Source organism: Miniopterus natalensis, chromosome X (genome assembly GCF_054644295.1).
Source record: "Miniopterus natalensis isolate mMinNat1 chromosome X, mMinNat1.hap1, whole genome shotgun sequence".
Lineage (NCBI taxonomy): Eukaryota > Metazoa > Chordata > Mammalia > Chiroptera > Miniopteridae > Miniopterus > Miniopterus natalensis.
The window spans coordinates 25,808,446-25,821,674 of NC_142103.1; the positions used below are offsets into that span (position 1 = coordinate 25,808,446).

Consider the following 13,229-nt stretch of genomic DNA (forward strand, 5'->3'; position numbering starts at 1 on the left):
TGTAGTAGGTAGATCTGCTTGGACTCTCATTCTTTTTGGAGGGTCTCTGGTGCAGTCCAATGTCAGATGCTGTTTTTAACTGGCCTTGAGGACCTTGTTTGGAGCTATCAACCACCAACGACTTGCAGCCCCCTCTGCTGGGGCTGGGTGCATTTGGACACGACCAAGATGCACACCAAAGTCTGCTTTTCCAAGGCCCAGGTCCAGAAACAGATTGGGCAAGGGCTCAAAGCACTCTGAGGTCTGCCTCTGCCAGCAGGTGGATTAATCTGATTATCCTAATGAGCCTCAGGCTGTAAAAACACCACAGGGTGGGGTCAGCTGATTGTTATCAGTCTCTCAATGAGCCTCAGGCTGTAGAAACTCCTGGGGATAGGGTGAGAAGTTTTCCAGCAGGGTGGGGCAATTGCTCCCCCTGAGGCAAAAGCTGCTTGGAAGGTAAATGTCTGCCTGAGAAAGATGTCCTTTGCAGTTTAGGGGAATGACTCAGCACAGGAATCGAGATTGGTGCCCTCGGACCACTATCTCCAGAGCCCACAACACTAGATTCTCCTCACACAGCTCCAGTCCACTCTGCCCTTCCTCTGCCAGAGCCCAAGGTGAGTGGATGCACATGAAACTTTGTGTGTTGGCCCTTTAAGAGGGTGCTTGCAGTTCCAGCTGTCTCTCCCTGGCAGAGAGAAACCTCGCTGCTTTTCAGTGAGATGCTATGTACGCACCTTTCTCAGTTCTGGTGCTCTTGGCTGGGAAGCCCAGCTTGGGGTTTAGGCCACAGAGTTTTCAGTGGGACCCCCCCACAGCTGAGGTATCCATCTGTACCTTCAGCTGCTCCTTGTGGGATCCCAGCCAGGCCCCTTGCACCTCTGAACTTCCTACCAGTCTCTGTGAGTTCTCTACTTTTCGCCCTGGATATGAGGTTGCTCTCCAGCTAGTCTTCAGTTGCAGTTGATTATTCAGGATGGTTTTTGTATGTTTCAGTTGTAATTCCAGTTTAGTCCTGGGAATGTCAGTGTAGCTTGTAGCTTCCACTCAATCTGCTGCCATATTAAGCCTCTGGTAAGACTGTACTGTTAGATATTTTATTAGAGCTTTTTCTTCTTTCTTGAGGTAGACCTGTAATGCTATGAACTTTCCTCTCAGGACTGCTTTTGCTGTGTCCTGGAGATTTGGGATTGTTGTGTACTCATTTTTGTTTGTTTCCAGGAAGTGTTTTTGTTTCTTGATCTCATTGGTAACCCATTCATTGTTTAATATCATGCTATTTAGCCTTCATGTGTTTGAATATTTTTTAGTGTTTTTATTGTACTTGATTTCTAGTTTCATTCCCTTGTGATCTGAGAAGATGCCTGATATGATTTCAATCCTCTTGAGCATGTATAGATTTATTGTGTGACTTAACATGTGGTCTACCTTTGAGAATGTCCCTTGTGCACTTGAGAAGAATGTATATTCTGCAGCTTTTGGGTGAATGTTCTGTAATTGTCAATTAAATGCATCACATGTAGTCTGTTGTTTAAGGTCTCTGTTTCCTTGTTTTTGTTTTTCTTTGGTCTGGAAGATCTATCCAGGGATGTTAGTGGGGTGTTAAAGTCCCCTACTATGACTGTATTGCTGTTGATCTCTCCCTTAAAGTCCTCCAAGGGCTTTTTTATGTATTGAGGTTCTCCTATATTGGGTGCATATGTTTTCCAGGGTTATATCCTCTTGTTGTAGTGATCCCTTTAGTATTATGTAGCAACCTTCGTTGTCTCTTGTTATGGCCTTTGCTTTGAAGCCTACTTTGTCAGATATAAGTATTACTACCCCTGCTTTTTTTTCATTTCCATTCCCATAGAATTTTTTCCCCCATCTCTTCACTTTCAGTCTTTGTGAATCCTTTGTTCTACCAGTGTTCCTCACTTGCTCTTTCTGTTTCTTCTTTTTACAACAGTCCCCTTAGCATTTCTTGCAGTGCTGGTTTGGTGGTAATAAACTCTTTTAGCCATTTTTTGTCTGTGAAGCTCTATATTTCACCTTCTTTTTTTTTTTTTAACATATCTTTATTCATTTCAGAGAGAGGAAAGGAGGGGGAGAGAGAGATAGAAACATCAATGATGAGAGAGTTATTGATCGGATGCCTAGCCCGCAACCCAGGCATGTGCCCTGACTGGGAATCGAACCCCGATCTCCTGGATCCTAGGTTGATGCTCAACCACTGAGCCACGCCTGGCCGGGCTCACCTCCTATTTTAAATGATAGTTTTGTTGGATAGAGCGGTCTTGGAATCAGTACCTTGCTTTTCATTACTTTGTATACTTTATGCCACTCCCTTCTGGCCTAAACTGTTTCTATTGAGAAATCAGTTAATAGTCTAATGGAAGCTCCCTTCTAGGTAGCTTTCTGTCTCTCTCTTGCAGCCTTTAAGATTCTTTCTTTGTTTTTAACATTTTCCATTTTAATTATGATGTGTCTAAGTGTGGGTCTTTTTGTGTTCATCTTGATTTGGACTCTCTGTGTTTCCTGAACTTGAGTGACTTTTTCCTTCACTGTGTTAGGGAAGTTTTCTGCCATTATTTCCTCAAACAGGTTCTCTCTTCATTGCTCAGATTCTTCTCCTTCTGATATCCTTAGGATGCGTATGTTGTTTCATTTCATGTTGTCCCAAAGCTCCCTTAAACTCTCCTCCTTCTTTTTAATTTTTTTCCCAAATGCTTCTCTGAATGAGTGTTCTACCTTGTCTTCTAATTTGCTGATTCAGTCCTCCACTTCTAGTCTACCCTTGCTTCCTTCCAAAGTATTTTTTATTTCAGCTATGTAATTCTTTATTTTCACCTGATTTATATTCATGGTTTCTACCTTTGTTTTTATGCTGATGTATTTCTCATTAAGTTCCATAAATTCTCATTAAGTTGCTTGTAGTTCTCACAAAATTTTTTGAGCACCCTTATAACCATTACTTTGAATTCTTTTTCTGATAAATTGTTGCCTCCATTTCATTTAGTTCCCTTTCTGGTGATTCCTTATTTTATTTCATTTGGGGGTTGTTTCTTTGTCTCCCCATTTTTGCTGTTCCTTTGTATTTGTTTTTATGTATTATATCAAACTGCTATGCTTCCCAGTATTCGTGGGGTGGTCTTATGTAGTAGGTGTGTTGTAGGACCCAGTAGTGCAGTCTCTTAGATCTCCTGAGCTTGGTGTTCTAGTAATGCCCCTTTTTTGAGTTATTTGGGCTCTCCTGTTGTAATTGGGTCTTGAATATTGTTGTCCCATTTGTGTGTGGAATCTCCACTCAGGCTGGCTGACTGTGAGGCTCACCCCCGACTATGTTGTGTGAGCTGTTGTTAAGGTGCTGACAGAATAGAACAAAGTACAACAAAACAAGAAACAAAACCATACAGAAAACCCATACTACAACAACAACAGCAACCACAAAAGAAGAGAGAATTAGAAAAAAGAGAGCAAGACTGATACAAGAAAAGAAAGAAGAAAAAATACGAAGAGGAAAAAAAGGGGAAGATAAAGGGATATAAAGGGGCAGAGGTGAAATAAAGAACATAAGAATAAAGCATAGCAGAAGGAAAATGGTATAAAGGAAAAGAGGAAAAAAAAAATTTTGAAGAGGAAAACAGAAGAAAAAACAGTAGACCCAAAATAAGAAAATAACAAAAGAAAGCAGGAGAAAAAGAAAAGAAAAATAGAGTAGGAAAAGGGAAGAGAAAAATTAGATATATGAAAGAAATAATAGAAACTAAAATAATAACAAATCAGTAATGTAGACAGATAAACAGATAAATTAAAAAACAAAAAAGTATATTAAAAAAAAGAAAGAAAAAGTGAAGTGGTGTTTGTCTCAGCAGAGTTTAGTGCCTCCTGGGAGCTCCCTTCAGATCCTGCTCTTCTGATAACTGCAGCTGACTGTTCTGTCTGCCAATTCTGGACTTCCAGGGAGGTACTTAGGTGCTAACTACTGTCAGAAACTGTCCTCCTTTGGCTTTCAGCAACCTGTTTGAAGCTCCAATCTATCCACAGTTTGAGTCTGTTTCCACAGGACTTGGCTGTGTGAAGCAGGGCTAAGCTTCACTCTAAGGCCATTTTGTTAGCAGCACGGGGCCCAGGGCTGCATCAGCAACCTTCCCCAGGTTCCCTGGGCTCCACCTCCACCTGCCTTCCAATGCCAGCCAGCTGTTAATCTTAATCGCTCAAAATTCTGTTCCTGAAAGGGCCTTAGGTGGAATACTGAGTATAGACCTCTGTGTCTCCTATGAGGGGGAGGTGCTATTCAGATTTCATGGACAGTGGTGGGTGTGTTTCCCATCCAAGAGCTACTCCTCTATTGTCCCAGAATAGTACTCTGCCCTTGGCTGGACAGATATCCTCCTATGCAGTCCAGTTGGATCAGCTGGATACCCAGGGTTTCTATCAGCTCCCCTGTGCAGGGTATGGGGGAATCACCAGTCAGGTTTCCTGGATAGTGGGATGCGTGTCCCCACCCCTTATCCAGTCACTGACGCTTCCTGACACTGTTCAAACCCATAGACTTGGACTCTGCTGCTATCTCCTCTACAAAGTTCAAAATGCAGGGTTCCTGAGGGTGTGGCATGCTGTATAACCTAGGGTGGTTTGTAGAGCTAGCACCTCTCAGGAAAAATGGCTCTTTCAGTTTGGGAGGGTACGGCCAGCTGCTACTTTTCCATATCTCCCCCAGTGTTTCCCCCCCGAGTCTCTCCTTAGGCACATTAAGAGCACACTGAACTCCCTCCTCCAAAACCTCAGGTGAGTAGCTGCAGACAAAACTTCAGTGTTCTGGGTTTTTAACAAACAAACAAAAAACCCCGCGGCTTTAACTCCGACCAGATCCAGACTCCCCAGCAGCCAACTGCCCTGCCACCTTTCATAGCTGGATGTAAAGTGGTCGCTGGTCTCATCTCTGGTGCTCCGGGCTGTGGTGCCCAGCCTGGGTTGCGGGGCTGGATCTTCTCAGGGAAATAACCCTTCTGTGGATTAGAGATCCCTCCTCACTCTCAACCTGCTACCCATGAAAGCTGGGTCAGCCCCTCCCTTGACCTCGCCCTTCCTACCAGTCTCCAGGTGTCTTCTGTCCCTCCTTAACATAGGTCTCTTCTTCAGCTCGACCTCAGTAGGTCATTAAGGGTGAATGTTCCCCAATTTAGTTGTATTTCCAGTCTGGCCCTGGGAGGAGGTACAAGAAAGGTATGCTTATTTGGCCACCATCTTCCCACCTATCCAGGTTTTTCTTTTAATAGTTTACCAAAGGATTTCAATGTGTATATCATATGTGCAATATAAAATTAGAACCTTCAATGAGAGACTATGGTCCTCTGATAGATTATGTAATATTTCATAATTTACTAATTGGTTTATTAATATGAATGTGACATCACAATAGTATATTTGTGTTGGCTTTGGAACTAATGAACACATATTGTCACTTGAAGATAATTTCTTCTGTGGGTAGTTTGATATTTTTCTTAGGAAACTTCCACAGCAGTGATCCAATTTTGCAACATCCAAAAATAATGACACAGATGTTTAACTCCAAATCTGGATAGAAATATTACTAGAATATAAAATAAATTTTTAGGGAATTTGTTTTTAAAAATTCTAAATTAAAAAAAAAGTTCATATTTCTCATTCAATATGAGAACAGAAATTATACCTGTTAAAATGTTTAGTTTTGAAATCTCAGCCTGAGGTTTTAGTCAATAGCTACTTAAGTATTATTTTTCCCTTCCCCAACATTTATTTGACACTAAAATTGAATTGCCTTATAAAGTTTATTAAAGCTAAATACAAAAACACAAATTTTGTTTGACAAAACAACAATCTTCAATCCACTTGGAAAAATCATATTTAACAAGTACATGTACGTCTCTCATGGCCAAAAATATGGAAGACAGACATCAAATCTATTCAAAATGAGATGGGTGAGCAAAAATCTTATTGTATTTTAACTTCTTTAATGATATACCCAAATTTTAACACAAGAAGGATTCACAATTTTAATTAACATTTAAACACAATTATAAAGAACAAAAGACTGAACACATTTATGAACAAACTGCAGCATGTCTTTTAAGTTCGTGAGCTGCCCAAAACATTTTTAATGCACAGCATATGAAGTCATAGAACCATAAGGCTAGAATGAAACCCCACAAGTTCATAGCTTAACTATAATCAGATTCATCTTGACAATAATTTTTAACTCATGTGTTGGTCATAGATGCTCAAAGATGCCAACCACATAGATGTAAACCATAGGGCCTTGCAAATGTGGAAGGCCATTTACAGTTCAAATGAAGTATAATAGACAACAGAATAAAATCAATTCCCTTAGTTACTCTTTTATATTTTCAATATGAACACTTAAAATGTTAATATAAGATAAAAATTTAACTGTTTAAACTCACATTACATGTGCCAAAATGACAAATGAATACAGCAAGAACCTAGACTTACTGTAACCTCTGGCTTTAAGATCACAGACTGGTTAAACATTTAGAAATTCAAAGGATATGAAGTCACAATAAGAGTGGAAAACCTTAAGACAGTTTAATTCATGCACACTATATATCTGACCGAACTAAAGATTGGGGCAACTAGACTATAATAATTCTTGTGTGCTTTTGAAAATGATAGAAACTACTCTGATTGTAACAAATGCAGGTTTACCATTTTAGAAACATTTAATCTTCTAATTAGTAACTCAAAGTTTCCCATTATAGGTGGATAAAAGTGGGAGGAATTTAAATGTCCATGAGAAGTTATTTTTCTAAAGTCAAGATGCCTTATGCTGAGGTTTTAGAACAAACGTACACTTCACAAATAAGACAGTGAACATAAATGAAATCTGTTAGCTCCAAATACAAGACAAACATTAAACCACTTAATAACTTGAGAGCTTATGTAATATTATTGCAGAAAAAGTTATCAAAATTACCAACAAAATGACAATATCTTTAAAGCAGTGCCCTCTTTAATAACCCATAATAATTCCATTTGCCAATTTTTAAGAAGCATTATTTGGTTTATAAACTTTATGCAAATAGACTTCTACTTTGTTGTTACCCAAATTACAGATATCCAAGATACAGACAATGTGCACTCTATCCAGTTCAGTTACTGCTCTTATAATATCACCTAAAAGTAAAAAGCAGATGGTAAGTATTGTAAAATAGTTAAATATTTACTTTTATTTAATATCATGTAAGCTGATGTTTTTTTCTTATAATGTTAACACTGTCCTTCATCTTCTCCATCTTCCCTCCAATTCATCACACACATTCATCAAAGTTATGTTACAGTAACTTCTGCAGATAACAGTGAATATATCAAACAGATGCTACCAGTAATGTCAAGATATGTGCTGGTACTTCAAAGCCACATTTAGTTATTTTTATTTTTTAATTTTTGTAGTGGAGCAAAGTAAATCTGCATATTTTCAAGACAATAAAAAGAAACTAGTTCATAAAAAATGTTTAAAAGATGACACCAATGTTATGCTATAAGCCACTGCATTATATTTTTCTGTACCTATTTTTACCTTTCGGGGAGACTAGTTTTACTTTTCAAGTGGACCTTTTACTTTGGAATCATGGAAGGAATGAAAAATTAAATCAGACAGATCTGGGTTCAAATCCTAGCTGTTACCCATGCTAGTAAATCTGATTTTCAATCTAATCATCTTTAAATAGGGGATAATAATGTTCACATTGCAGGGTTCTTATTATTAAGGCTATTCATAAGTTATAAAAATGTTTAGGCACAGTGCTTGGCACAGAGCTAAATTGACACTATGTTATTAATATTGTTTTTTAAAAATCCTTACCCGAGGATATGTTTTTATTGATTTGAGAGAAAAAGGAAGAAAGAGAGAAAGAGAGAAAGATCGATGTGAGAGAGATACATTGATTGATTGCCTCCTGAATGCACCCCAACTGGGGATGGAACCCTCAACCTAGGTATGAGCCCTGACTGGGAATCAAACCCAAAACCTTTCAGTGTACGAGATGATGCTCCAACCAACTGAACCACTGGCCAGGGCATATTATCAATAATGTTATGTGATGAGAAACACAAAATAAATCACCTTGCTTTTGATTACCACATCACTTTTCTCCTCTAGTGATTTTTGCCCTCCATCTCCCAAATAATAACCAGCTATTTTCATGTGACAATGTTAGTGACTGTTGGAAGAATACTGGCACTAGAAACTAGTAGGTAGCTGAAAATTTTGCCTTGATATTTTACTTCAATAACATATACATATAGCAGAAGAAATGTAACAGAAATGAACATGTATGAAGTGAGAAAATAAGTGTACAAATATTTAAAGTACATATTAGGCAGTAATTAAGGAATCTGGAATTTTTGGAAGTCTAAGGAGCTGAAATGTAGGAAGTAATACTGCAAGTCAACTAATAATCATCTCTAAAATAGACTGTGGGAAAAATAAAAAACCTCATCATATAAAATTAGCTATTCATGTTCAGTTTTCAGTAATCATTAATACCAAAAAAAGTTACTTAATCATCAGACACAGCTCATAAGACTTGTTTAAAAACAACATACACTCAAGAGTTTCATCAGCAAAGAAAGACCCACCACAAAATCCTGAGACAATAAAGAATTTCTTAAAAGATCTTTTAAACCTAATATCCTTAGAAGCTCAATGAAACCTGCTAAAAACTTTACCACATGCTTAGGAAATAGAAATGGCAACAGAAAGTGAATGAGGTAATTATGGACACATAATTTTATAGGTATATATAAATAATTTTGTTATATAGAAATAAGTTTGGCATATTATGTAGTAGCCTAAACAATTAGTTGGTTGAAAGGTTTCACTATTGGGATTATATTCACTCCTAGCACTCTTCAAGGAGTTTATTTCATAGCACTTGAATAATTAAACATTTATAAGAGAAAACAATTGTACTATGCTATACTATGGAGGTATTAAAATTTCAGGCAATTATAAGGTGAAAGGATAAATTGTCTCCCCTGAGTTAAAAGGAGAGAAGATTAGAATTTATACTGCTCCATGTGCATACTACTTAGGTCCAATAATATTTATATTCAGAATTGCATTATAAAAGAACATTCTTAATGCCTGCCTGGAACAAAAACCAGAAATCCATTCAATTTTATTTAAAAATATTTTTTCACTTATAAGTCTTGTGGTACATTTATCAAATAACTCTTTAAACTATATTAAGTATTAAGGCTATAACTATTTATATAATATTTTAGGTTAGGGCTGTTTACAATATTTTTTCCCTTTTTTATTGAATTTATTGGGGTGACACTAATTAATAAAATTATACAGGTTTCAGATGCACAATTCTACAAAACATTATGGCTGTTTACAGTATTAATTAATTTAATTTTCTGAATGAAAACAACGAGATGGTCTTACCTGGAAGTCCTCTTGGACCTGGCATCCTCTCAGAGTCAGTTACTGCCTGTGGATACACACAGCTGTAATTCATGCAGGTTAATAATGTATCTATTTGAGATGTTTGGATATCTTCTGGACAATACATGGGTAGAAATGCAACATCAATTGCTCTCTCATGGTTCAGACCTGTTAAAGAAAAATCACACTTTATTAAAGTTTAGTAGGTTAGTATATGGTGCTAATGAGGCCAAGTTTACTGGTTTTATCCTAACATATGCCAAACAGCTTAACACCTGTAAAAGACAGTTTGAAAACTGTGGACTAAACCCTTAGCTGTGTAAACATTTTTGAATACATGCTATTGGTTGAAAGAGGAGACACTTCAGTGCAATCTCACCACTACTGGGAATAACAATCTAAAAAATTTTCCCTACTGAGGAAAGGTTGAAATCTTAATACCCAGAGGACAGCCTAGTCACATTTTTTTGCCATTCATGAGAAAACTATTGGTTCCCTTATTGCCATTTGGACTTAAGGATATATGGTATGGTATGTATGGTAGTAACTAGGTCCTATCTGCCCTCAAATATACAAGTGTCGATAACTTACTCTTAGGGTTATGAGGCTGCAGTAGAAAAGGGGCTATAGAGGACCAACTAAAATGAATCCTGACCTATTGCTGTCATCTCTTTACGTGGGTCAATGTCAGCTAGGGTAGACAAAAGACTTCCTAGAGGCAAGGGTTTGTGCTGAAGGATGAATAGTACTTAAGTAAATAGGAGGATATTTCAGGCAGGGCAGGGAATAGCCAAAATTATAGACCAGAGTAAGGAGCCCATTGTGGCAGAAGCAAGAGTAAACACACAGAGCAAAGCTCTAAAATTGTGAATTCTACCTAGTCACCCAAACCAGAAATGCTGGGAGCTATCTGTAACTCCTCCCTTTATTTTTCCCTGATATTGGTTACAGAGTCCTATAGATTCTATGACCTTAATATCTCTCCTATTCATCTTTACAGTGATTCTTAAGTACTGAGTATGGTCCAATGATGTGTAAACGAAGTCCTTCCTGTTGAACTGTAAACTAATCCAGAAATGCAAGTCCATTATTTGCCTTTTATGGGCAAATGATACAAAATTCCACAGCTTAATGTAACATAGGACTAAGGGCTACTTAAAGATTTTTAGGAATTACTAAAATTTGGTATTCATAAACTAAAATAGTCATGATATCTAGAATTTACTGAGGATTCCAACTCAGTATTATAACTAGTGTAGCTACCTCATGAATCTTAGCAATGCTGCAAAACTGATGTGAATGTGCACATTCTGGTATCTTATTTCCTTGATTCTAAGATGAAATTTAACTCTCAGATATACCATCAATTTAATAAGCATTTTAAATAAAAAGTAAACATTGCATTAAATGTACTCATTGACCATAAGATGCATTCCAACTTGCAAATGTGAAAGAAAGAATGTTTTAGAAATGAGAAAATATCCTAAGTTGGAAATCCTGATATTTTCAAGAACGTAGCTTTATTATCAGCATTTCATTGATACTACTTTGAGTTGTAAAATAAGGTGATTTAGATTCTATATTATTAATAATATTTGTCATAAGTTCTTTGGTTAATACTAGAATTCAGAGTTTTGTTAGGCAAATAAATAGGGTTCCTATATATGACTGTTTGTTTTCTCTGTAATAGAAATAGGTTTAGAGACGAAGGAGACATAATTTCTGTGGCCTGGCCTGGCTTCAACCTAGCCAGGAAGTAGGACTAGAAGATATCCAAATTTCTTTTAACTCTAAAATATTTCATCAGGAAAAATCCCCTTTCTCCCTTCTTGCCAGAAAGCAGACATAAAATTGCTACCAAACAGTAGAATTTTGGTTATTTGCAAGTACCTAGTAATACCCACTTGTTATGTATCCTTTTAAATGTTGTTTTGTTTTATTCATACATGGTTTATTTTCCACTGGCTTTTATCCCTGTTAACCATCTTAAGTCCTTGAAAACAGGCAAGATACAAAACAGAATAATTCTAATATGGATTAGAGCTGGTTGGGCAGAATGATAAATTTGTCTTCTTTACCTTTGATTCTCGCTTTTATGTGGTGCATAGCAAAAGCCACAAAGGTTTACAATTACTTGTAAGACAGCTGATATGTTTAATAGATGAGTAACATGTTAAAAAGAAGAAAAATATTAAATTTCTGTGTTTCCAGATGAACTCATTATTTCCATAGTTACTTTTTGTGATATATGGAAAATTGTTGCTGTAATATTTGTTTCCTAGATATAAAACTAAGATTGATAAACTACCCAAAGAGACCAAGTAATGCAGTATAGTGAAAAGAAGCATTTGAAACTTAGGTATAAGACTGTCTAACAGAGTGGAAATTCACAATTTTCATAGATTATACACATGTACACAATCACATGTATGTACATATTTATGTGTAAGAATGTAGGGAAGTGGGAGTGGGGGAGAGCAAAGGGGAAAGGAATCTTGATAAAGGTCAAGGTAATTCATCAGAGTAGTCTAGATGTAAAAATCTATGAACTGCATTTTCTTTCAGGCATTAAGTTCATTTACCAATGATTTTTTTCTCATCATTTCATTTTAAGATAACAAGACCTTCCTTTAAAACCCAAGTACAAATCAAATGTTTTCCTTGACTTTGAGATTAGCTCATTTTTAACTAAGATTTTACATTAGAATTATTTTTTGTGTACATTCTCACTCATTAAAAACAAACTTAAAAATAAGATTAAAAATGTGTTGACTCCTTTACATTTCTATAAACTCTGTAGCTACTTCTCCATTTTAAACAACCTGAGGAAATCAGTTTATTTCCCTTATCAGACATGGGAAGTTTATTCAGTAGCTTCTTTCTGTTCAACCTGAGTTACTTGAGAATTTTATTTTCTTTAGGGGCTGAACAGACCTCTGTTTATAGGAACTTCTCTTGATTAGTACCCTTTTCTCTTTAACCTACATTTTACCTTTCAATGGTTCAGATGCTCTGAGAAAGAGACAGAGAATATGGGCAAGAAAGTGGTGGCTAATGGAGAACAGAATCAGTTTTAGAAGTAGTAAGATAGTTGGGATGAGGAAAGTTGCCTAGATTCTCAATCTTCTTTCCCCAAATACTTTCCAAAGACTTGCTAATGTTTAAAAGCCCACAGTTTGAGCTTAATGTATTCCAGAATTAGTGCTCCATTCCTTTGGTTTGAACCAAACAGGAGCTCTCCTTGGGCTTAATTTTTTTGTGAGGGCTCTTCATTTTTTGAAGCAAAATACTATCATCTATATTTAAAATATGTTAAATGAATAATATACAAAGGGGAAAACAGTTGACTTACCTAGGATGGTTATTTCAAAATGTCCAATGCTTCGGGCACTCTTAAAATCACTAAGTTTTGGGAGCCTTTCTTCTGGTGGTATGTATTTTGCAGGCTGAGAATTATACTGCTGAACAAGAAAATTTTTGTGTTCGGAAATAAATTTCCGTGGAATACTTTCAGGATAAACACAGCTGTAACGCAGGTGATCTCTTAAGCCAAACTTTTTCTCTCTCCACAGCTGACTTTCCCACCTATGAGCTAGAGTTTTTCTGGCTTTCCATTTAATACTAGTGCTTGCACTTTCTCTATCTGTTAAAGACACAATGAGAAAGACACAATTAACCTATAAACTAAACAAATCAAGACATTCTCTACCAAAAGAGGACAGATTAATGAGGAATGGTTTAATTAACTTTAAAAATCAAACAACCACCTAAAAATGTAGACTGAATATCCAAAAGATAATTCTTACAAAAGTGA

General features: G+C 36.6%; 1 protein-coding gene across 1 annotated transcript in view; it reads right to left on the minus strand.

The window, feature by feature from the left end:
* Positions 1 to 5,796: 5,796 nt before the first annotated feature.
* The window catches only part of RADX (RPA1 related single stranded DNA binding protein, X-linked), a 52,287-nt gene continuing 44,854 nt past the window's right edge, over positions 5,797 to 13,229 (minus strand). Inside the window, exons 12-14 of the mRNA XM_016206407.2 lie at positions 12,768 to 13,058; positions 9,416 to 9,583; positions 5,797 to 7,137 (exon numbers count right to left, since the gene is read on the minus strand). Coding sequence (XP_016061893.2) covers positions 7,007 to 7,137; positions 9,416 to 9,583; positions 12,768 to 13,058 — 590 coding nt within the window. The 3' untranslated portion in view covers positions 5,797 to 7,006. The remainder of the gene's footprint in view (positions 7,138 to 9,415; positions 9,584 to 12,767; positions 13,059 to 13,229) is intronic.